The 25,257-nt window shown below is 43.0% G+C and overlaps 2 protein-coding genes and 1 long non-coding RNA gene across 5 annotated transcripts in view; 2 read left to right on the forward strand and 1 right to left on the reverse strand.

Annotated features, from left to right (window-relative positions):
- L3HYPDH (trans-L-3-hydroxyproline dehydratase) overlaps window positions 1-3,377 on the forward strand; it is a 12,218-nt gene extending 8,841 nt beyond the window's left edge. The window contains exon 5 of the mRNA XM_006730035.3: window positions 3,252-3,377. Coding sequence (XP_006730098.2) covers window positions 3,252-3,377 — 126 coding nt within the window. The remainder of the gene's footprint in view (window positions 1-3,251) is intronic.
- The window catches only part of LOC115939794 (uncharacterized), a 44,760-nt gene continuing 21,856 nt past the window's right edge, over window positions 2,354-25,257 (reverse strand). For all 3 annotated transcript variants that reach the window (XR_014148444.1, XR_014148443.1, XR_014148445.1), the window contains 3 exons: window positions 24,079-24,274; window positions 3,858-9,312; window positions 2,354-3,634 (listed from right to left, as the gene is read on the reverse strand). This is a non-coding gene — a long non-coding RNA (uncharacterized LOC115939794). The remainder of the gene's footprint in view (window positions 3,635-3,857; window positions 9,313-24,078; window positions 24,275-25,257) is intronic.
- GPR135 (G protein-coupled receptor 135) lies at window positions 10,862-15,651 on the forward strand. The gene has a single exon (XM_006730034.3). The coding sequence runs from the start codon at window positions 11,108-11,110 to the stop codon at window positions 12,629-12,631; it is 1,524 nt and encodes a 507-aa protein (XP_006730097.2). The 5' UTR covers window positions 10,862-11,107; the 3' UTR covers window positions 12,632-15,651.

Genomic DNA, 25,257 nt, shown 5'->3' on the forward strand with positions numbered 1-25,257 from the left:
GAAAAACAAACTGAGGGTTCTAGAGGGGAGGGGGGTGGGAGGATGGGTTGGCCTGGTGGTGGGTATTAAGGAGGGCACGTTCTGCATGGAGCACTGGGTGTTGTGCACGAACAATGAATCATGGAACACTTCATCTAGAACTAATGATGTAATGTATGGGGATTAACATAAGAATAAAAAAAAAAATTAAAAAAAAAAAAAAAAAAAAAGGAGGTCTGCAAAAATGTAAAACACATGCCATTTTCCTCATTAAAATTGTTTTGTTTTGGCAAATTCAGTTATTTTCCCAAAATACGTTGTTTGTGTTAACATATAATGGGTTTATTATTTTTTACTTTAGTTTTTTAAAAAAAGATTTTATTTATTTATTTGACAGAGAGAGACACAGCGAGAGAGCGAACACAAGCAGGGGGAGTGGGAGAGGGAGAAGCAGGCTTCCCGCTGAGCAGGGAGCCCGATGCAGGGCTCGATCCCAGGACCCTGGGATCATGACCTGAGCCGAAGGCAGACACTTAATGACTGAGCCACCCAGGCGCCCCTGGTTTATTATTTTTTAATGAATTAATGAACAAATACCTTTAATTCCCAATATAGTAAATATTAATAGATATAACCTACATAAACAAAAACTTTTAGATGCTCAAATCTTTTTATTTTATTTTTTTTATTTATTTGTTAGGGAGAGGGAGAGAGAGCACAAGCTAGGGGGAGAGGCAGAGGGAGAAGCAGGTTCCCCACAGAGCAGGGAGCCCGATGTGGGACTCGATCCCAGGACCCTGGGATCATGACCTGAGCTGAAAGCAGATGCTTAATCCACTGAGCCACCCAGGAGCCCCTAGATGCTCAAATCTTAAGGCATAAAGGAGTCCTGAAACCAAAAGTTTGAGAACCATTAACTTAGGGTTTGGATTTTTTTTGTTTTTATTCTATAGGAGAGTTTCATTTTTTATACTAGGATGTGAAAGTCCTGAAAAGTTGTGAAAAATAACACTTTTGTAATAGAGTTAAGTTTTAAATGTGCTAACAGAAATAAATAGTAAATTCTATTTACTAATAAATAGTAGTAAATGAAATCTACACTAAGTAAATTTAGTGAATGAATTTAGTAGGTACATTTACTAAATGAATCTATTCATAAAGAGTCCTTTAACAAAACAAAAGAAATCTATCCTAATATAGACTTTTATATCCTAATATAGCTGTTTTGAAGTTTGGTTTTTCTGAATATTGAATTTTCTTTTAAGTTAGGGATTCTTATTTAATATAGTGATCTTATGAGATACCAAACCGTTTATGTCATATGCAAAAATTTGGAACACATTGTCTTCAAGTTGAGATTGAAGATAAAATAATCTACAACATTTATTGGGTGCTTCACTGTAAAGTTCCAAGCCAAGTACTTTATTCATACCTTCTCGGGGCACCTGGGTGGCTCAGTAAGTTAAGTGTCCAACTCTTGATGTCAGCTCAGGTCATGATCTCAGGGTTGTGAGATTGAGCCCCACATTGGGCTCTGAGTTGGGCGTGGAGCCTGCTTAAGATTCCCTTTCTCCCTCTCCCTCTGTGTGTGTCTCTCTCTTTCTAAAATAAATAAATACAGTAAAATAAAATAAATATATACATACCATTTTAATCCTCATAAGAATCTTGGCAGGTCAACCCTGTTATTATCCTTTTTAAACAGATGATAAAATGGAGAATTAGGAGTTTAGGTAATTTGCCAGAGGTCCAACAGTTAGTGAATATCGGAGCCAGACTCTGAATGTGGACCTCTCTGTGTAGACCCTACACTGTTAAGCACTACTATATTGTTATTAGACAAAGCAAGTTTTCAATGAGGCTTTTATTACAGCAGCTTTATAAAAAGATAATGAAATTACTGTATCCTAATCTAATAACTGATATTTTATCATAAGATTTAGTTATTCTCATGTTTAAAAATTAAGAAATAAGGGGCAGTTGGGTGGCTCGGTTGGTTGAGTGTCCAACTCTTGATTTTGGCTCAGGTCAGAATCTTGGGGTTCTGAGATCAAGCACTGCCCACCTAGGCTCCATGCTCAGCCCTGAGTCTGCTTCTCTCCCTCTCCGTCTGCCCCTCCCCCTGTTCATGCTGCACACGCATTCTCTCTCTCTCTCTCTAACAAATAAATACATCTTAAAAAAATTAAGAAATAGGGGCACCTGGGTGGCTCAGTCGTTAAGCATCTGCCTTTGGCTCAGGTCATGATCCCAGAGTTCTGGGATCGAGCCCAGCATCGGGCTCCCTGCTCCGTGGGGGAAGCCTGCTTCTCCCTCTCCTACTCCCCCTGCTTGTGTTCCCTCTCTCACTGTGTCTCTCTCTGTCAAATAAATAAATAAAATATTTTAAAAATTTAAGAAATAAAAAGGATACTCTGTAGTTAAGATTTGGAGTTATTTCTTTTATAGTTAATAATTAGACATCTTTACTCTCACCACACACCTCTCCTCTCTGTCCGGACTCCTCCAAGCTCTCGGATGGTACCGTCTTGGTCTCTTTCCCTTCCGCTTACGGATCTCCAGCATTTCATCCTCAGTTTCCTTCTCACCTCTTCTACATTTTGATGCCATGGGGCAATTTCACCCACTTTTGAGACTTCAACTCCCAGCCACCCACTGATGATGACTCCTGAGCCTTCATCCCTCCCATGCCTACTTGTGTGTGCCTCTCTCCTGAGTCTAACACTTGTACTCCCAATGTCTACCAAACTCATCTTGAAATGACTGTCTCAGAGATATGTCATCTCGTTAAAAAGCTCTTCCTTCCTCCCTAAATGTGCTCCTCCCATCTAATTCCCTATTGGTTAATGGGAGCCCCTGCTTTGCTCCCCAACTAGGAACGATGTTCGCACTGAACTCATTCCTACTCCTCACCTCCCACATACATCAGTCCCCAGGCCTGCCAATTCTACCTGCAAAGTATCTCTGTTTTGTTCTTCTCCATCCTCCCTAAAAACTGCCCTAGTGACTCTAGAGTTCATCAACGAATGAAGGTTACCTCTAAAGAAGTTTCTAGGTTTCTAGTTGCTTTTCTCTCTGACTTGTCCTCATTTTACAGCTAAAGTTACCTAAAACACAAATCTGATCATGTCAGTCTCCTTAAAAACCTTCCATTACCTACAAGATTAAGCCTTGGGTTTTCTTTAAAAGGATAAGAATCAAGAATATGACTCTAGGCCAGACACAATATAAGTGCAGTATTTTGATATTATATTCCTTTCGTCTTTTCTCAGGAAGCAAAATGTGGGGATTTTAAAGCTGTTATAGTGGAAGTGTCTGGACAAGCCCATTACACAGGTACAGCAAGTTTTATAGTGGAAGATGACGACCCACTGAAGGATGGATTCCTTCTCATGTGACTTCAGTACTTTTCAGGGCTTTCTCTGAATTATGTGGAAAACGATATCTAAATTGTACAACTTCTTTTCCTTCTAAAGCAGTATGCTGTAACTAAATATAATCATTATACCTCATATTTACACATGTAATTGGTATAAATGTCAACCATGTATAACTTACAAAATGCTGAAAATTCAGAATATTTTTCTAGTTATTAACATATCATGTAAAATTAATATCTTAGTCCTGTTACTTTTAAAATGTTACTCTAGGGTGCCTGGGTGGCTCAGTTGGTTGGGCGACTGCCTTCGGCTCAGGTCATGATCCTGGAGTCCCGGGATCGAGTCCCGCATCGGGCTCCCTGCTTGGCAGGGAGTCTGCTTCTCCCTCTGACCCTCCTCCCTCTCATGCTCTCTGTCTCTCATTCTCTCTCTCTCAAATAAATAAATAAAATCTTTAAAAAAAATAAATAAAAAAAATAAAATGTTACTCTATGCTACTTACTGTAATATTTTGTTTTAGATGCTCTTTGAATAATAGCTTGAATTGTAGCCCTCACAACAATGACTCTTACAAGTTCATTATTTTAGTCTTCTAGTTTTTGAGTAAGATAATGTCCTCTCTCTGAGCAGGATGTAAGGGAGATGGATTATTATAAGGTACTAAACACTTAGCCTACATAGCCTGGGAAGGACTGGGGTGGGTCAGCTTCTTGGAACAGATATTACAGCTGTTACCAGGATGTTTGTACCAGCAAATCTCTCTAATGTGTAGAAAATTTCTTGTCATAGTAAGATAGTGATAGTTTCATTTTTTGAAGATGAGTGCTGCAATTGTGTGGGCCGAGGGCCATCTCCTCTTCACAAAGCCCCGCTGAGGCTACCTTCTAAATATTGCTCACAACTATCCCTTACCATCCTTGGTAAGTGTTTTGCCTCATTAATTAACTTCTTTCAAGCCAACCTCCTTTCCCTCACTGATCTCTTAGCTCTAGATAGCTGCAAAGTCCAGCTGCTACTCCAAGGTAACTGAAGTGCCAGAAGCTGGTGTGAGAAGACCAATGAATAATCAGACTTCTGTTATATCTTTAAGGCTTTTATAAAAGGGATTGTTGACTGCATTATAAACACAGTGGAAATCAATGAATTACTAGAGTAGGGTGAGTCTCCTACACTAGCAACTACATGCCAGGTACATTTAAAGCCCGAAAGAAATGTTAACTATTAATTCTTGCTACTTAATTGTCTGTGAACCTGTTAAAAATAGAATTTGGCCGGGGTGCCTGGGTGGCTCAGTTGGTTAAGTGTCTGAGTCTTGGTTTTGGCTCAGGTCATGATCTCCTGGTCGTGAGATCGAGCCCTGAGTCAGGCTCAGCGTGGAGTCTGCTTGAGATTCTTTCTCCCCCTTTGCTCTTCCCTGCCCCTGTGCTCTCTCTTGCACTCTCTTCCCTAAAATAAATAAATGAAATCTTTGAAAATAAATAAACAAAATAAAATTTGATCATTTTTCATTCACTATAAAATGAGGTATTTAAAAGTTATTCAATATGTGATGCTCTCAGTAGTCAGTAGACTCCTGTGAATATTTTTTTCCTGAGCATACAGAAACTGAAGTAATTAATTTTAACTCATTTTGTCATCCAGTTATTAAGTCTGTGATTGAATTACCAGACCAAAATGAAAGATTTATAGCTTTATAACTTTATAGTTGATGTTCTTGATTTTCCTATTATACAAAAACTAATGCTTTCCACTCATTTTCTATAAAATTCTGTGGTAAAGAAATCACTTATCTTCAAAAAAATGAAACTATCACTAGCTTACTATGACAAGAAATTTTCCGCACATTAGAGAGATTTGCTGTACTTTCTTTTTAAAATGAAAATAGAGGGGTGCCTGGGTGTCTCAGTTAAGCATCTGCCTTTGGCTCAGGTCATGATCCTAGGGTCCTGGGATGGAGCCCTGCATCAGGCTCCCAGCTCAGTGGGGAGCTTGCTTCTCCCTCTCCCACTCCCCCTGCTTGTGCTCCCTCTCTTGCTGTCAAATAAATAAATAAAATCTTTTTAAATAAATAAATTAATTAAATGAGAATAGAACTACTATTTTCTCTCCAAATTTCACAAGTCATATTAACTTATCTACATTAAAAAGTAGGCATTGCCTATATCTTCCTAAATTCTAATCCAAACCAGAGCCAAACCCTTGCAGTAATATTCACCCCTTCTGTACTTCACCGCCTCTCCTGGCGTCAACACTAGGGAAATTAACTACCCCCCCCTTGTGTCTAACCAGTCACAAAGTCCCGCTGAGGCTACCTTCTAAATATTGCTCACAACTATCCCTTACCATCCTTGGTAAGTGTTTTGCCTCATTAACTAACTTCTTTCAAGCCAACCTCCTTTCCCTCACTGATCTCTTAGCTCTAGATACTTAAATGTGCTCATCATAAACAAAATGATGCAAAACATCCTTTGTCTGCCTTCCTTCTCTAGCTTGCTGTCACCCCTGTTTCCTTCTCTTTGTAGTCAAATTTCTATATTCCTGACTCTCTGTTCATTGGGTACATTTTCTCGTCTTCCCATTTGTTATTTGACTATTGTCATTTGGTTTCTACGTCATTATTTGTTGGAAATTATGCTTGATCTAACTGCCAGATCTAACAGCCCCCTGAGGGTTTATGCAATCCACAGTGGATGCTGCTGCGGACTCCTGGCAGCCAAGTGTGGTTCATGTTAGAGCAAGTATCTACATGCCCTTGGTGCTGGGTCAGCCATAGAGACACTCACGGAAGCTCTCAAGGTCACGAGCTTAGTACTCAGTCCCCATTAGTAACCACCAGTGCTGCAATTGTGTGGGCCCAGGGCCATCTCCTCTTCACCATGAAGTTGCAATGAGTTTGGCTCCAAGTCCTCTAGACTCCATAAGAGTTGGGGCACCCTTCTCTTCAACTCCTAAAACCCACAAATTCCATACCATCCCTCTTTAGGACAATGTTTCTCATACGTGTGTGTATGAATGCATGGGGATCTTAAGCTGCAGATTCTCATTCATTAGGTATGGGGTGGTGCAGTTCTAGCAAGCTCCCAGGTGATGCTGATGCGACTAGTAGGACTGCATTTGAGTAGCAAAACTTTCTAAACAATCTATTTTAGTTACCCATTTGGGTCCAGGCTTTACAGGTGAGCCTTCTCCTTTTTGCTCTAAAATACATAAGGAGCCTATGAGCTCTTGGCCACGAGGTGACCTCATGGTCACAGCAACTTTCCTTCTTCAGAAGAGGCTGAGGAAATTACCTTACTTTGAAAAGCAAAACAAAATGAAAATCAAAAACACAAGACCGCTGACTTCTCAATTGGCCAGTGTGCCTCATTAAATACGTCACTCTAACCTGCCTGGCTTTTTTCCCTTTACCTGCTTCTTAATTTTTTCTACTCCCTAGCATTCCACCCGTGGTTCTTCTCTCTCTTCACTCAATACCCTGTCCCTAGTCATCACATCCATGCTCATGCTTTTCTCTCTTGTAGAGAGAGGCTGAAAACTTCCAAATCCCTAAGTCCTAAGGTTCAGAGCCATACTGCAGGTCAACTACTTGGTGGGCAAGTCAGACTCATCTGCCCCCTAGAATACTCCTCCTGTATTCTCTAACCTGATGAATGGTACCACCATCCTGCAAGCTGGGAACCTGCGATTTATCCTTGGCTTCTTGTTCATGCCCTTTCATCTTGTCTGTTGATGCTCCTGAGGCAGATATCTGTGGATTCGGCTGGCATCATTCCTTTCTCCTCCCTTTATCAACAACACTCACCTTTTCCTGTGGAAAACTATCCATCCCCTGCACGCAACCTTGCTGGGACTGCCAGACTCTCTCTCCCTGGACCTGCGATCTTGAGAGAAATGACATAAGGTCTGAAAAATGGCTGAAGTGGACTTACTCCAATAGCGCTTTAAAGAGATCACCCTCCATTTGTTTCTGCTTCTCGACCTGCTATCTCTGCCCTGACTCCTCTTGTTCTTGGGGCTAGCTGTTAGATTATCCTTTTGTAATGTGAACTCCCCCTATCCCTCCAATAAATCCCTTTTTTGCTTAAGTGAGACAGGATATTGTTTATATCCAAAGACCCTAATCCATATATTACCTCCTTAAAATCTCTTCTTCTTCACTAAGCCTTAATTCAGACTCTTTTCATTTCTCCTCTGGGCTATTACAATGCCTTTTCTTAACTGGTCTCCTGGTTGCCAGATTCTCCTCCCACGGTCACTCAAAAATAGGTTTTGTGTATCGAAAACTGCTAAGTCTTAAGGATCTAATAACATGCCAACCAGACAAAGTTCTAGTCTTCACAAAGCCTGCAGTCTACAGTGGGAGGCAGGTAATGATTCATCACAAAAACGTAATTATAGACAGTGCTGATGTGCTATAAGCCGAGGAAGGCTTCCTCTGAGAGACTAACATTCATGTGGAGACAGGGATGCAAGGGAATGCAGGGAAAGCGAGGGAATGGAGCTCTCTAGGCAGAGGGGACAGCATGTGCAAATGCCCTATGAGGGGTGGTTTAAAAAACTCACAAAAGGCCAGTGTGACTAGACTGGGGCAAAAAGAAGGAACAGGGCCCCAAGTGAGACCAGAAAGGAAGCAGATGTCGGCTCACGCAGTGCCTTGTAGGAAATATTAAGGATTGGGGTCCTTATCCTAAATTAAAAGGAGAAAGTCATTAGAGGGGTTTAAGTAAGTGACTGGCATGACCAAATTTATTTTGTTGAAAGGCATTCTGCCTACCGTGTAGAGTAGGGGCTGGATGTGGGGAGACCAGTTCAGAGTGGCAGCAGTAGTTTAAAGAAGAGAGGGTGAGAGCTAAGATTCAGGTGGAAGATGAAGGGATGGAGGAAGTGAATGGGTAGAAAGATACTTAACAAGTAAAATCCCTAAGTCTTGGTGAAAAATTGGACATGGGCTGGTGGTGAGGAAGAGGAATTAATCTAGAAAGAAGCCTAAGGGGGCGCCTGGGTGGCTCAGTCGTTGGGCGTCTGCCTTTGGCTCAGGTCGTGATCCCGGGGTCCTGGGATCGGGCCCTGCATCGGGCTCTCTGCTCGGCGGGAAGCCTGCTTCTCCTTCTCCCACTCCCCCTGCTTGTGTTCCTTCTCTCGCTGTGTCTCTCTGTCAAATAAATAAAATCTTTAAAAAAAAAAAAAAAGAAAGAAGCCTAAGTTTTCGCCTTATAAGCTAGATGGAAGATAGTGCCATTTTCTGAGATACAAGAGGTTGAGGACCAAGGGTTTTTAGGAATAGTGGATCATGAATTCCATTTTGGTCATGTTGAGTTTGAGCTGCTTTTGCACATTCAGGGGAGATGCCAAGTAACAAGCAATAGGGCTTGAGGCTGGTGATATAACATGGAGCTATGAATATATAGTTTTCAAAGCTCTGGGTGTGAGTGAGATGAGGGAGGGAGTTCAGAGCTGCTGAGGACTAGGCCTCAATGGACTCTAGCATTTAGAGGCAGATGATGGGGGTGAACATGCAGGGGACACTGAGGCAAACAAGGCAGGCAGAAAACCAGGAGAGTGTGAGGTCACTCTCATCTTCCTGAGCCATACCTGATCACCGCCTTCCCATGCTTCAACTCCTTCAATGACTAGTGCCATTACCCCATCTGCCCCTGATGCAGTTCAATCTCTGTAACATGGCATGTGAGGCCTTCATAAGAGCGCCCCAGTCAACTTTTATCATTTATCATTTTATCATTTATTTCTCTCTTCACTCCCTAACCTCACTCACCAGTACCCAAGAGTCCTAGCTCCTCAGAGCGCCTGTATCAGATCTGTGGGGTTTAGATTCATGGGCCCATCCTCAGTAATCCCAGAGTCAAGACTTTGCACAGGAATCAGATGTCCTTCCCTGTCTTCTCTTTTTGGAGAGTCCAATGTCACCGCTTATGTCAAGTCTTCGTCAGCTACCCTAGGAAGAGTCAGTCACCTCTATAGAATTTCATTATATTTTTAAACAACACTAATGATATTGTACTATATTTGTGTTTGCCTAAAACTGTAAGCTTCTTTGGGCTGAGATCCTTATTTGTTATCTCTGAAAACCTAGCACAGAGATTTGCTAAATAAATTCATCTATTCTATATTTTTGTCTTACTTCAGTGGTTCTCAGTTGTGGTCATCCTGCCTCCCTCCAGGGACATTTTTAGTTGTCACTACTAGCATGTTGTGGGTAGAGGCTAGAGCTACTGCTAAACATCTAATAATGCATTCCTATAATGCATTAATTTACCACCTTAAATAAACTTCTATTTACACTGCAAATTTCCAGTAAGATATTTTTCCTCACTGAAATAAGCATCCAAAGCACTAATATCAGTGATTCTAAGATCTGCAAGTACACTGGTCATTCTTCAGAGCAGTGTTTCTCAAACTATACTGTGCATCGGAATCACTTGCAGGGTGCGTGGCTGGGCCCCACCCCTAGATTTCAGATTCAGTAGATTTGGGGGTAGGGCCTGAGAATCTGCATTTCTAACAAGGTCCCAGGTAATGCTAATGCTGCTGGTGTAGGGTCCACACTTTGAAAACGGTGGTTTTAAAGAACCTAAGGATTTATCACATTTCTCCCCATTAGAGGCTCTGCCCAGGAACCTGAGATGCAGCTTCCCTGGGCAGGAGGGACCTCTCTGTTCCTGAATCTCCCAGCCAGATACCTGGAGCTGCATCAGTGGTAACTCCCTGGCTGGTAGCACTTGAGACTCAAAACACACTACATTCCAGAGAACTGAGGAAGGATGCCAATTGTTCCCTACCCCTCCTCTGCCTCCCCGCTCCCCACCATGTGTGAACCCGTTATGGTCCTGAGGTCTAGGCCCTTGAAAGTAAGATGACATGCTGCCTCCAAGATCCATATCCTAGCTCCTCAGAGCGCCTGTATCAGATCTGTGGGGTTTAGATTCATGGGCCCATCCTCAGTAATCCTAGGAGTCAGCCAGTGAATGTGCATTTTAATAAGCTCACTACCTCAGTGGTTCTCAAAGTGTGGTCCGTGGACCAGCAATATCATCACTACCTACGAACTTGTTAGAAATGCAAATTCTGCGACAGGACCCTAGATCTATGGAATCTGAAACTCGGGTTGGGCCCAGTCACTTGTGTTTTAACAAGCCCTCTACCTGATTCTGTTGCATGCTCAAGTTTGAGAACACCTGGTTCATATTATTCTGCCCCTAAAGTTTAAATCTCCGGATTTGGACTGCTTTTCACTTCAGGTTCTAGATCCCTTTCCTACCTGCATGTGCCAGAAACGTCAACAGGAAGCACAACCAAGGCCTCCCTGTAGGACATTTGTATCCAACAAGGCAGCTTGAGAGTGAACCCTTGTTGAATTTGGTCATTTCTATGACGGCCGGCCCCGCTTTTCCTGGCCCTCATATAAATGAGGTCCCCGAGGGGGTGACGTGACCCCCTCTGAAGCCCAGACCCCTTGGCTGGATAACCTCGGGGAGAGTTGATGCGGGCCGGCTCTTCGGAGGGTACTGGGCCGGCGTCCCGCCCCGCGCTCCTGCGTAAACACCGTTCCCTCGGCAACGTCTGGAACCCACGTCAAAGAATCCGCGGGGTCCGGGGCGACGGCCACCCCTCCCGCCGAGCCCGACTCCCGGCAGAGGCTTCTCACCCCAGCCCGAGCCACCCCCCCGCTCGGGCTTGCGGCCGCCTCCCCCGGTGCGGGATGAACACAGCCGCAGCCGCCGCGGGGCCCAATGGAGGAGCAGCCGCCGCCGCCGGTCCGCCCGCCAGCGAGAATGGCCTCGTTGGGCAGCCCACACCCCGGAGCCCCCTCCGCGGCCGCCGCACCTGGCGGGACTTCCTCCGCCGCGACGGCGGCGGCCGTGCTGTCCTTCGGCACCGTGGCGACCGCGGCGGCCGCGGCGCTGGGGAACCAGAGCGACGGGAGCGGGGGCGACAGCACTGGCGCCTCGGCTGGCGGCGGCCTGGGCGGGCCCCGGGCGGCGGGGGCAGCGGGGGCGGCGGGGAGGCCGCCGCAGGGACCCGAGGCGGCGCCGCTGCTGTCGCACGGGGCGGCGGTGGCGGCCCAGGCGCTCGTGCTCCTGCTCATCTTCCTGCTGTCTAGCTTGGGCAACTGCGCGGTGATGGGGGTGATCGTGAAGCACCGGCAGCTCCGCACCGTCACCAACGCCTTCATCCTGTCCCTGTCCCTGTCGGATCTGCTCACGGCGCTGCTCTGCCTGCCCGCCGCCTTCCTGGACCTCTTCACGCCGCCGGGGGGCTCGGCCCCCGCCGCCGCCGCCGCCGCCGCCTCCCCGGCCGCGGGGCCCTGGCGCGGCTTCTGCGCCGCCAGCCGCTTCTTCAGCTCGTGCTTCGGCATCGTGTCCACGCTCAGCGTGGCCCTCATCTCGCTGGACCGCTACTGCGCCATCGTGCGGCCGCCGCGGGAGAAGATCGGCCGCCGCCGGGCCCTGCAGCTGCTGGCCGGCGCCTGGCTGGCGGCCCTGGGCTTCTCCTTGCCCTGGGAGCTGCTCCGCGCGCCCCGCGAGCCCCCGGCGGCACAGAGCTTCCACGGCTGCCTGTACCGGACGTCCCCGGACCCTGCGCAGCTGGGCGCGGCCTACAGCGTGGGGCTGGTGGTGGCCTGCTACCTGCTGCCCTTCCTGCTCATGTGCTTCTGCCACTACCACATCTGCAAGACGGTGCGCCTGTGCGACGTGCGCGTGCGGCCCCTGACCACGTACGCGCGCGTGCTGCGCTTCTTCAGCGAGGTGCGCACGGCCACCACCGTGCTGATCATGATCGTCTTCGTCATCGGCTGCTGGGGGCCCTACTGCTTCCTGGTGCTGCTGGCCGCGGCCCGGCAGGCCCAGGCCACGCAAGCCCCCTCGCTCCTCAACGTGGTGGCTGTCTGGTTGACCTGGGCCAATGGGGCCATCAACCCTGTCATCTATGCCATTCGCAACCCCAACATTTCGATGCTCCTGGGACGCAACCGGGAAGAGGGCTACCGGACTAGGAACGTGGACGCCTTCCTGCCCAGCCAGGGCCCCCGGCTGCAGGCCAGAAGCCGCAGTCGCCTTCGAAACCGCTATGCCAACCGGCTGGGAGCCTGCAGCAGGATGTCTTCTTCCAGCCGGGCCAGCGGGATGGGAGGGGATGTGGCCATGTGGGCCCGAAAAAATCCAGTTGTGCTTTTCTGCAGGGAGGGACCCCCAGGGCCTGTGACAGCAGCTGTCAAACAACCTAAATCCCAAGCGGGGGATACCAGCCTCTAAGAAGGGCCAGGATGCATAGCTTGTGAAGGCAAATTTTCACCTGCTCCGTTTAATGATGCAGGATTCCGGGGAGAATCGTGTATTTCATAAAGCCAGACGTTTAAAAAAAGAGACGGAGGGGGAGGCTTACCACTTCCCCCAAAACGACGTACAAGACAATGTGCCCTTCTTCAAAAGTGCCAAATGTAAAATGCAAAAATTAAAACAGTATCAAACCACACAACCAAGCATTGTGAACTGTAAGTGCCAAAAATGACAAAAATAGAATTCACTATTACTGATAAGCTCATATTACAGGAATCACACTGTGAAACGAACAAACAAAATCACTGAATGTAACCAGGATTTGTTCAAATACATAGCGTTTCAGGAAAGAATGGAGACCTTCAGAATTACTTGAAGGCCCCTCCAAATCACCAGCATCCGACAAAACTGGAGATTGTTAGAACTCGCATCTTTGACACATGCTTTGGGTGCTCAGGTTAGAAACGAAAAATTCTTATCTTTACACACTTTGGTGCACTTCCTCCCACCCCATGTCCCTGTAACATTTGTGGGAAATTTTATATTCATATCCCATTTTAAACCATTTTAGGATTTTGAAATTGTGTCTTACTACCAGAAAATCAACCATCTGAAGGGCAAGGAGAAGTATGAACATAAAGAAGTGTGGCTGTTTAAAAACATATTCCAAGATTATACTTTAAAAATTAATGCCCCTCATTCTACCGCCAAAATTATCTGCCTTGGGAAGCTTTAAAGCTTTCCCCTTACCCTCACCTGCTACTTTTGTTTCTAATCATTGGGGGGATGCTGTTCTCAGAGTATTTTCATATATATATATATAAAACACTTTCATAGTAGAAAATCTTGCCTTTTGAGGTAAATTTGAATTTTAAATGCAGCCAAAAATGTAATTTGAAGTCAAGTTGATTGAATCAGGTGAGTAATGCCACTTTTTTTTAGGTATACAAAAATGAGAGCCCTATGAAGTAACAAGATTGGCTTTCCTATGTGGCTCACAACCCAAGATGATTACAAAGAAGAATTCTAAAAATATTTTGAGAAGTGGCTGTATTCTTGGAATAAGGGTAGAGCTTTCAAGAGCATTATACTTTCCTACATTTGGAAGTTTATGAAAAAAATGAATCCTTGCTTTTACAAACATGATTTGTCTAAAAAATGTGGTTGTTATTAGACAGGGAGAATAGACATGGTATTATTACATGTAATAGGGTGTTAATAATTTGGGCATAAAGTCAGAAAGAAACTTCAATCAAGCCGGAGATATTTTCAGAAATGTGCAAAACAAAGATACTTTTTAAAATTCAAAAGCACCATTCACGATTTGTGTGTGTGAAATTTCTCTCATTAAATGCCACTATTCACAGAATCATTTGCTCAGAATTTTAAAAGATATTTTTATGTTTTCTCCCTCTTTCTTTCCTTTCCTCCACCTGCCCCTCTTGTCTTCAACATTTCACAGCCTTACTGGAATAAGTACTTTAAACTAGATATCGCATCATGGAACACTACATCAAAAACTAATGATGTAATGTATGGTGATTAACATAACATAATAAAAAAATAAACTGGATATGGCATGACATCAGCTATCATATAAAGATTTCAACGTGAAATAGCCACCATTTTTTCCTTGTATTTAAAGATGTTAATGAGTATTTGAACTTTTGTGTGATAGGTGGGTGTATGTCACTATTTTGTAATCAAAGATGGAAATACATGATTCGTGTCAGAGCTAAAGATACTTAATTTTTTCCCGTGCTCAAGGCATCATCACAATCATAAGTTTATAAGTTATCTGTATATATCTTGCTACACTCAATGTAGTACAAAGTGGATGAGATAATCTCTCCTCTTTAGCACTCATATATATATGTGTGTGTATATGTATATATATACACACACACAGACTTAATGCAGCTGAACTAACATTTAACAAATACCTACAGTGTTTGTCTGTTAAAGGCAAAATAATTGTGTGGTTTTTGGCATTCTGAGAAAATGGAAGTCATGTCTGGCATTTCGGAGGAAATGATAAAGTCTTCCAGTTAGGAAAATTATCAGAGAATAGGAATTCAGCAACTGTGAGTAAAGGCAGAGAGAGAGTTAGGGATCTTAGGGGAAGGAGGTGAATGTGGTATTGCCTGAAAAGAGAAATCGAGGGAAGATATTTAAAAATAAACATGGCATGGAATAAACTTTCCTGGTGAGTGAAGGAAAAATCGGAGAGGTTGGAAGTGACAAGGTGGGAGCACGAAGGACTTCAAGGCAGGAAAGGAAGCCCATCCTAACTCTTGGTGTGTAGTAGTAGAAAGTTTTACAAAAGGGATAGCTTGGAGAAGAGATCATTCTGCCAGGAGCTGTAAGCAAAAATGGGAGGGGAAAGCGAGAACAGTGCTAATAAGTTGCTTAAAAAATTACATTATTGTTTGTTTGTTTGTTTGTTTGAGGCTATACAACTAGTCAGTGATAGAACTAGGATTTGAACCACAGTCCGTCCGGCTTTGGAGCCCTATATTCTCTCCCCACCCTCTGTTGCCCCCCAAAAGTTCAGTGGATAGGGAAACTAAGGATGAGAACTTGGGGTACTATCATTATCTTCATCAGCAGCAACATCATCACCTCTGTTACCATCACCATCATCACCAACATCACCAACATCACCATCATCATCATCACCACCATCATCTACAGTTTTTATTTCCTACTTTACACTGGGCAACTTCGTGGGTGCTCAGGCTACTGAAAGGTAGAAATCACAGCATCTGCTTTAAGAGGGCTTACAGTCTAACTGAGGATCTTGTGCTTTATAAAAATTGGCCCTAATCAGGACTCTACCTGCGGGGAAGAAAAGGTAATAGCATTTTCAGAAGTGGTTATCAAAAGAGATGGATTTAGAAGCGAAAGATATGTAAGGGCCAGTAACCAATCTGGTCCAGCTGTAAATACTTTGAGACGGAAAATAATGCCTTGAATAAAAGATGGAGAACAAATGACTCTCAAATTTAAGACTTAGACTTTTTCTCACGCTGACTGAGTGTACAATTACAGTGATTTTGTTTAAAAAGAAGAAAGAGAAGCTATGAAATATTGGGATGTATTAAATATTGCATAACACATAAAGGCCAGGATGTCATCCTTCATGTCTCATTCTGCTACCAGTTTGGGTGTTTCATTGGAATGACAATAACAGCAACAAGTCACACTCAGCATAGTACATACATGACCCCATCTGATCCTCAAAGCAACTCTCTAGGAAGGTACTATATTATCACTACCCCCCATTTTACAGATGAGAAAATTGAGGCACAGAGGTGCTATGTGATTTGCCTAAGGTTACACAGGACGTGTGTGCTAGACATAAGAGTTGTACCTAGCAAATTGGTGCCAGAAGTCCTACCTTAACCACTGCACGTGCTTCCTCACTAATTTGTAAAAGAAAATGGGAAACCTGGAAAAGGCCCAGAGAGGATAAAGACAATTATCAAAGGGATGGGGAAACAGATATCATAAAATGTGAAAGAAAGGATTTGTTTGATATAGAGAACATAAGATATGTGATTTTAAAGTACGTGAAGATATTCTGAGCAGTTATTTTCTGGAATAATCCCAGCCCTGGATGACCCCGATCATCTGTCTTCTCCATTCCTGCTCCAGAGTAGCTGAGCACAACTAGAGAAGAGTCATAGATCAATTAGTACTCTCTGCACCTAGAGTCCATGGCCTCTCCAGCCCCTCTCCCCCACCCAACAATTTGAACCTTTTTGCTTGTCAGCTCACTTGCTGCTCACTCTAGTGACCCTTCAGACTCTCTGCTCGAACTTATAACTGACAGTCCCCTCTTGAAAGAGGACTTTGTTCCTTCTTCACCAAGAAAAGTAGATGCCATCAGATGCATAGACCTTCATATTTTAGCCATCAAAGCTTACAAACTAAACTGGATTTATACCAGTCCTCAGCTCTGTCTTTCCAATTGTAAAGAAACCAGTGCCCTCTCCAGCCTTAGGAATCTCATGCTATCAATGATCTTTCCCTGGTATCCTTAGTCTTTCTCGTTAAACCAGATCCCTCCCATGAGCCCATAAGCTCTCACTTACAAGGAAAAAAAAAACAAACAAACCTGAAAGCCTCTCCTATTCCTTCTTCCCTTTTCTCTCCCTCAGCATCCTGCCTTCAGCCGAACTTGTCCAAAAAAAACCTGCCTATACTTTTACAGCTGATCTAAACCCTAGTCTATAAATTTAATGGTGCAAGAAAGTTGTCGTTTTAATGCAATTCAATTTTTTCCCAATCCTCCATTCGGCCACATAGCAGACACTTAAGATGGCAGTATCTAGGTTCTGGGGGCTTATTTAGCACCAAGCATTGGGAAACACCAACCTTCAGTGGTCATCCATCCCTTACTGGCCTCCACCGATCAGTGTCGTCACATCCAAAGTTTGCCGCATGATTATCCAGGAGGACCCAGCTCTAGCTGTGGACCACTCCAGAGCTCCTCTTTGAACACAAAAGATTATTACTCCATCTCAGCATCATGGAGGGTTGTGCCACACCCATAATGCTGTCTCCGGCTGCTTTTTAAAATTTATTTTTAAATATTTTTGATTATTTGATATTTTTGATATCATTAGGTCAATAAGTCAAAATGATATATCAAGTATACAGGGGGAGTTCCATTTGTGGAATGGCAGTGAGGATCTCTGTGGACCCACTACCCAGTGAAACAAGTATAACTGATCAAAAGTACTTAAAAAGCAGCCATTTGAAGTCTCTGGAAATTCATAACAGCACACAGCAAATGAAGAAACATTTATTCGAGAAAATCTACTGTAATTCAATAAGAAGAGCAAGAGTCAGTGGCATTTGAATTATAATCCACTCCCCCTCTCCCTGCTCCCAGCTCAGTGTGACAGAAACTCCGCTCCCTCTTTCCCAGCTTTCAGTTGAGGACTGTGTTATCTCCCTGGGAGGAACCGGCCATGAGAATATCTCATCTTGTCAGCTACATGTTGCAGAGGCTAAATTCCAGGTGAGGGTAGCCCACCTAGCCCCCATCCATAGGGCAGATGCTTGACCTTAGGGATGGCATGCTGGGAATACCAGTGTCATGATTTTCCTCCACCCAGCTCATTTGTAGGATGGAGACTCCATCTTGGGAGAGACAAGCTGAGAAGACCAGAGGCTACTGCCCACCTGCAGTGCCCTGCTCCTGAAGTGCAGTGTCACTCCAAAAGAAGCGGGCCACTGTCCCTGCCCCCAGCCTCAGGGCTCTGGCTCAGGTATTTTGGCTAGGGACTTTAAACAGACAGACAGGACTTTAAACAGAGAATGCTAAAGCTCTCCCCAGAGCAACTAACTTTAATAGAGAGAGAGTGTGGGGAAGTTTAAGTCTAAGGGCATTCTCAAAACAATGGAGTTTTGGTGGTAAAAAATTCAGAGAAGGCTCTAATAGCTTCATCAGAGATACAAGCTAAAACGTTCGCCAGATGGTTGACCAGAGAGAAGCTGGGAAAGAAACAGCGAAGAAAAACCTTGTATTACAGTTGAGTTTTTAAAAGTTCTTTGTCTGTTTTGGATAACAATCCTTTATCTCTTGCAAATATCTTTCTCAGTCTATGGCTTGTCTTCTCATTATCTTGGCCTTTCCAACATAAACAAAACAAAACATGAATCTGACAGTGAAGGCCATGATGAGAAGACAGAGTCGTTCTTATCAATGAGTCTTACTCCTCCCTAAGGGGTACTTTGGAAATTTGTGGGAGCATTTTTGGTGTCACAATGTCACTGGCACGTAGTGAGTGGTGTCTAGGAATGCTAGATGTCCTGCAAAGCATAACAGAATACTGTCCCATGAAGAATGGTCCTTCATTCCAGACGGTTTTCAAACGTCCTGCCAGATGCTGAAACAGCTGATAATCTATGGATCATTATGTAATTCCACACCTCGAATCCATTCTGCATAGAAACACTGTATTTTGAAGAAGGTTTTAGTATGCGCCGAAAAGTTTCTTGAGGTGCAACTGTCTTGTAAATAGAAAATTTATTATATTTGTTCTATTTAGGTTTTTATGAAGCAATAGGCACCATTTTAGAAAGCCACAGCACAACTTGCTATACTTCTTGAGGTGACAGATTGTGAAGAACACACTAGTGTTGGTCTGCATTTGTAGCTCCTGCAGTCACTGTGATCCAACTCCTTCACTTTGTGTGTTCTGCAGGAAAAAAGAACCACTGGTGACTATAACAGATGGATGGTAGACATTTGGCCAAGAGAAAAATCTGCCTAATGTGTTCTCAAAGGTCCCAGTACATGGGCCAGCTTAAAGGAAACAACCATCCTCTTGTTCTCTCTTGAGGAACCTAACAATCAGTGTCACTGAAAACATTTTTAACCCTGCTTTACCTGTGGCTTCAGGGACTAGAGACTAACGGAGAGATGGCAGCGTTCAGTCCTCCCTGGTGGGTGTTAAGCTTCTGCCCATTTCTGGATGTCAGGGGCCCAAGTCAAGTACCTAATTTCGTTTTTTAAGTTTTTTTTTTTTTTTTTTTTTTAAAGCTCTTATGTATTTATTTGTCAGAGGTGGTGGGGAGAGAGAACAAGCAGGGGGAGCGGCAGGCGGAGGGAGAAGCAGGCTCCATACTGAGCAAGGAGCCCGATGCAGGACTCGATCCCAGGATCCTGGGATCATGACCTGAGCTGAAGGCAGACTCTTAACCGACGGAGCCCCCCAGGAATCCCACAAATACCTAATTTCTTGACAGCACAACGACACACGCTCCCATTGTGAAGCAGGGAGGGGATGTTAAACAACATTTCACCTGTAGTTACAAAGCCTGAAATACTCTTAACTCCCCACAAGGAGGCTCCATCATCAAGTACAACGGTTTCAAAGTGGGCGGGGGCGCCGGGGGAGTGGGGAGTACAACCATTTCAAAAGCAGCCCATCTGATGCATTAAACTCCCACAATCTTTAAATGAATTAACATTCTTATTGATTACAGTTCGATTCTCATTCTCATATAAAAAAAAGTCATATCATCTTAGTGCTATGAAAAGCTAGGGAAAATGTATCACGTGTTAAGTCCACAATTTAAATTAAGCTGAGTATACAGAGCAAGACAGAGGAGAAGAAGGTGGAGATTGGTAATTATAATAAAAAGGAATTTAAGGGGTGCTGGGTGGCTCAGTCGGTTAAGCATCTGTCTTTGGCTCAGGTCATGATCCCAGGATTGAGCCCCAGGTCAGGCTCCCTGTTCAGGGGGGACTCTGCTTCTCCTTCTGCCCCTCCCCCTGGCTCATTCTCTCTCTCAACTAAATAAATAAATAAATAAATCTTAAAAAAAAAAAAAGAAATTTTCTTATGCTTCAGTTATTACTTTGATCCAACAGTTGTCACATAGGTTCAACTTTGGCTTTCCAAGTCAAATAAGAAAAACTTTGGCTCAATTTATTTCCTTTGGATGGCAAACCATTCATTATTACCAGTTTAGTAGCTCTTTTCTTAATAACACATATGGCCATGTCGTTGTTTTAATATCCCCCTTTAAAATTAAAGTAGTGAATACTTCTTATTGGATGATGTAATATCTTAAAATATTGGTAGCAACATTTCTAAATGGCCATAAGTTTATTTGACTAAATACATAATAATTTATACAATTAAGATTTTTCTCAATGTACGACATTAAAACTAGATGTAACATTGTATGATGTTAAACTTTTTCTTTTGCCTCCTTAATTCTCTGGAAAAAAAACTTAAAATATGATTAGTGCTATACATGTTCAATTAGCTTTGTGTTTAAATCATTTATAACATATGATGTGTGAATAAAATGTCAGGGCAACTGAGAAATAAGGCAAATTTCCTTACATGGAAAATGGAAGTAGGTTTGTAATTGAGGAGTCTTAGTCTTCTAAGATCTTACTCTTCTTTAGAGAGTGGGATTTTAGACGTAGCTAGCATTTGAGTGCCTTGTTAGATCATTGGCATATGTTATTTCACTAATTTCTAGCTGAACCACAACTGGTATTGGAAATACTGGTATTGGAAGCCAGAGCCCGGGTGGGTGGAGAGAGAGGTGAATAGGGGTGAAGGTTTGGGAGGAAGGAGGAAATGAGAGGAAATGCAGTGAGGGTAGTCTTAACCGGGAGCTCACAAAAAGAGTGATTTATATGCATTAGGCTGTCTTCCTTGTCCTTATCAGCCCCTCTGCTGCCAGATGGGTCTCTGTTTTTCCAGTCAGTTGAATTTAAGCATCAATATTATGTTTGAAATGTAACAGTGAAATTGGCTTCCCGTGATAACTTTTTAATGATTATTGGGTGCCCACGCAACCAGCTTCTGAATGTCTGGTCACTCTTCCTAAAGGTCACAAGCACACCTAGCTGGCCCTACTGACAGAGCAGACCTAGTGGCCTTTCTCAGGTCAACCTGAGCCAAGTGGTCAAGAACTCATTGAGACTCACAGTTGCCCCCTGTGCACGTGGAAGAATCTGGTTTCCTTGGGGATGCTCAGGCTGCCCTAATAACTTCACTCCCTTCCCTCTGCCAGTACGCCACCCAGGATGCGTGTGGTGGTGAAAACCTGCAACCTCTGTCCCCTGCATGGCTGGGAGCGTCTCTCCTGTGGTCCCCAGAGAAAGGACAGGTGATTGTGTCAAAGCTCACCGTGATTGCTATTAACTTGTATACAGACCCACCTCTTTAGAGGAAAGGGAAGATTCTCCCACTTTTGTTTTGGAAATGGGAGGTTAGTCTTAGAGTCTTATATTAAGCCTAACACAGATGACTGTCCCACAAAGACTGTCTCTGGGAAATGGGAGTGGTCGGGTTCTTTTAGAAATTGGGGCAAGGGCTGGATGGGAGTGTTTTTCAGTTGTGGATTTCTTGTCTTAATTATGTGAGGCCTCCACAGGACAGGACAACAGCCCTTTTAAACACTAAATAAAATTATGTAAATTCAGGGTTCTCTGAATTTGGCAAAAATGCAAAAACAGTGGAGGAGGAGTCTCTGTGATCTTGTGTAAACTTTCTGTTCTCTACTGAACATTCCCTCCTGACTGTCTCCTAGATTTCTTCCTGTGACCTACTTTGAAGGGAGAAGAAGGGAGGGGAAGAAATCCCTTCCTAGTGAAAGCAAAGACAGAGAAGGGGACTGATGAGGAGGGGGAGGGGATAAAGAACATTTTTAAAAGATAAAAAGAGGGGAGGAGAGAAGTTGCCTGCAATTATGGGGTGTCCGATGAGCAATAAAAACTTCATGCATTTATTAGTTTGACATCTATTTATTGAGCATCTGCCATGTACCAGGCTCTCAGACCCTAATGGAAAGCAGGGAAACTGTTGTTTTGTCTTGCGGAGCATGTAGGTTGAGGGAAGCCACAACATTTATTAAATAAAGTAAATGAGGTTGCTGATAAATTCTTAGTTCATTCTATTTTTACACTATTCCTCTCATGCTCTGTAAGTTTATCCATAAACCTAAGTAAATAGAACTGAGCTACTCTGGACTATTAAACTATAACATTGTTTCAAAAAACATTCTCCAATTTAACTTTATTTTTCCTCTTGCTTTCCTAATTGGGGTAATGTTTTTGTATTACTGCATGTCTACATATTTTAAAGGAGCTGATAAAAATATATTTGTTCATTTCCATATAGTCTACTTTATCAGCCTATTTGCAAAATTTTCCTGAGAAATGTGTAAAGGAAAAAAGTCAGAGTCAAGCGCGGCTTTTTAAAAAACCATTAAGTGGGATAAATGCAGGACAAATATAATTTGAAATTAAACACAGGATGCTGGATTTGACATGAAGTGGATAACCTGACAGCCTATCAAAAAAAAAAAAAAATCAAATACTCTTGTGTACCCAAGCATTTAAATTGATAACAGAGGTGAACTTGAGGTCAGTGCTGTCAAATAAGTTCTAAATAGATTCCAGACTAGCTCTTTGTCTTTGCTGCCAAAAAGACTAATCAACTTTATGTATCCACATTTTACCTTTGAATGATCAAACTGCAGGTGTGATAGACAAAATACTTGAAAACCAGCATAGCATGGACAGAGATGATGTCTGTATACCTTACTTTTTTGATGCATCTTGTCTAAATAAATATCCACCTTAATTGTGGGGAACTTGGTAGATAGTTAGCATGCAGTGAAATTCCCTCCCCTCACCCCCAACCAGTCCATTAAAAATTAGGCTATACTCCTTTGGAAGAAAGAGTTAATATGACCAACTTCATCCTGGAATAACATAGCTAACATGGGAAAGAGAGAGAGTACATTCCTCCTGAACAGGTTCTCCACTTTTTTAAAAAATATTTTTTTATTTATTTGAGAGAGAGACAGAAAGGGAGAGAGAGAGAAAGAGAGAGCACATACATCAGTGAGGGGAGGGGCAAAGGGCGATGGAGACAGAATCTCAGGTAGACTCCCCGCTGAGCATGGAGCCTGATGCGTGGCTTGATCCCACCACCCCAAGATCATGACCTGAGCCAAAATCAAGAGTTGGATGCTCAATCAACTGTGCCCCAGATTCTCCACTTCTCAACATTTCTAAAATAATGTGCTGGCATTCTGGTTGTCAACAAAATGTCGTTGAAAAGATATAGAGGATGCAATTGGAAGATAGATGTTTGTTTAGTATACACTGAAATATCAGTAACCTTAGTGTGAGACACATAGAGAAAGAGGTCAAAGGCTGGAGGTGCCCCAGATGGCGGAAGCTAGCTATGCTTTTGGGCTGCATTGCAAACAACCACTGCGGGAGGCAGCACTGTGTTACACAATGGGGAAGGAAAGAACAGGTTCGGTTCTACGTGATCTACTGGACCTTTTGTAGTATTCTCCTGCCTAATTTGACAGTAAAAGAGCAAGTGCACAACTTGACCTTGGTGAGGGCATAGTGAGCAGGAGTTTGGATCACACAGTAATGAGGATCTGGGTCACCTAAGCAGGTAAGCCAACGGGCTAGCAGAAGTTCTAGCCAAGGATGAGGAGAATTTAGGCTGTTAAAAGGGAAGGGAGATGCTGAATATTCGTTGCAGTCCTGAGATTAACTGCCATAGTGAGGATCATACTTCATCCGGCTAACTTTTTCTTTGTAAGTTTCCTGAGGAAAAGAAACCAACCAGAATCCTGAAGAAATGGTCCTCAGATGGAATCAGTGGAATCCAGGTGAATCCAAGCAATGCAAGGGGTGAACTGTGGTATCTTGTCTGGATACCCCCTTTTGGAGCAAGGCACTCATTTCCCCAGCTTGCAGAAGTATTACCTGTTGATGGCTCATAGCTAATCCCTCCCCAAGAACTGCCCTCAGGGGAAAAGAATTGCTTCACCTAAGGTTGTACCCACTCTCCAGAAGCAGCCCAAACCCAGTAGCTGGTCTATGTGGGAGTACAAAAATCCAGTCCTCTTACCTGAATTTGGGACAATGCTGAAGGACTATCCAAGCTCCCGAGCTTCTGTGGGATCTGCTGAAGACTTCCTTGCAATTTCCCCATAGTTCAACTTCTCTTGCCCAATCCTGCTTCTTTAACTCCTCACAATTTTTATTCCTGAGACCACTTTACAATAAACTTCCTGTATGCAAATTTCTGTCACTATATCTTTTTCCTGGGAAATACAATGTAAGAAAGCTATTTTAAACATATGTAGAAAAGTATATGTTTGTGAAACATTTTATCAAAAGTATGCTGGAAATATGCTGTGTTTGAGTTTATGTTAACTAATTTAGCCAACCTCAATAAAACAAATAGAAAGATTAAGCAACAGAATAATATTTGTTAATTCTAAATCACTGGACAGACATTCTAAACATGCTTATTTTAAAGGCTATGCTTTATTTTTAAGTAATTAATGTATGTTCAGCCAAATCAAACAAACTGCTTTAGTTCTTTTCATAACATCTGAGGTTAATTATATAAACACCAATGATGATATGCTTTTACTTTTTCACGTTTTTAATTTATCAAAAAAAATGTTTCAACTATGCTTTGTAGTCATGACACACATTTTTAAGCCTAAAGTTTATTATTTTTCAACCTCATGCTTTCAATAGTTTGGTTTAATTTGTCTAGTATGACAAATTTCAGAATTTATTAAAAATTGTTTTGTTGAAATTTTATTTTTCTAAATGGGAGATTCTACATTCGATGTCTTGAAAAGTTCATTTCACAGCTATATTGATGTCAGTGAGGCCTGAGAGATAGTAAATTATAAAGCAGAATTGTAAAAGTTGTTCAGAATCTATGTTTTTTTATAACAGCTTAATTGAGATATCATTCACATGCATATGATTCACCCTTTAAAGTATGTAATTCAGCCAGTTTTAGTATATTCACAGACTTGTTTGTTAACCATTATCACATCTGACTTTAGAATGTTTTCATCACCCAAAAAAGAATCTCCATGGTCTCCAGCAGTCACTTCCCTTTCCCCTCTCCTCCCAGCCCCTGGCAACCACTAATCTACTTTCTGTCTCCATGGGTTGGCCTATTGTGGACATTCCGTATAAATGGAATCATACAATATATGGTTTTTGTGACTGGCTTCTTTCATGCATATTAATGAACCTTGTTTTCGGAGTTCACCCATGT

Source organism: Leptonychotes weddellii, chromosome 9 (genome assembly GCF_054177405.1).
Source record: "Leptonychotes weddellii isolate Sample4059 chromosome 9, ASM5417740v2, whole genome shotgun sequence".
Lineage (NCBI taxonomy): Eukaryota > Metazoa > Chordata > Mammalia > Carnivora > Phocidae > Leptonychotes > Leptonychotes weddellii.

Coding starts and splice junctions, on each gene's coding strand:
- GPR135 (XM_006730034.3), top strand. CDS start 11,108: ATGGAGGAGCAGCCGCCGCCGCCGGTCCGCCCGCCAGCGAGAATGGCC.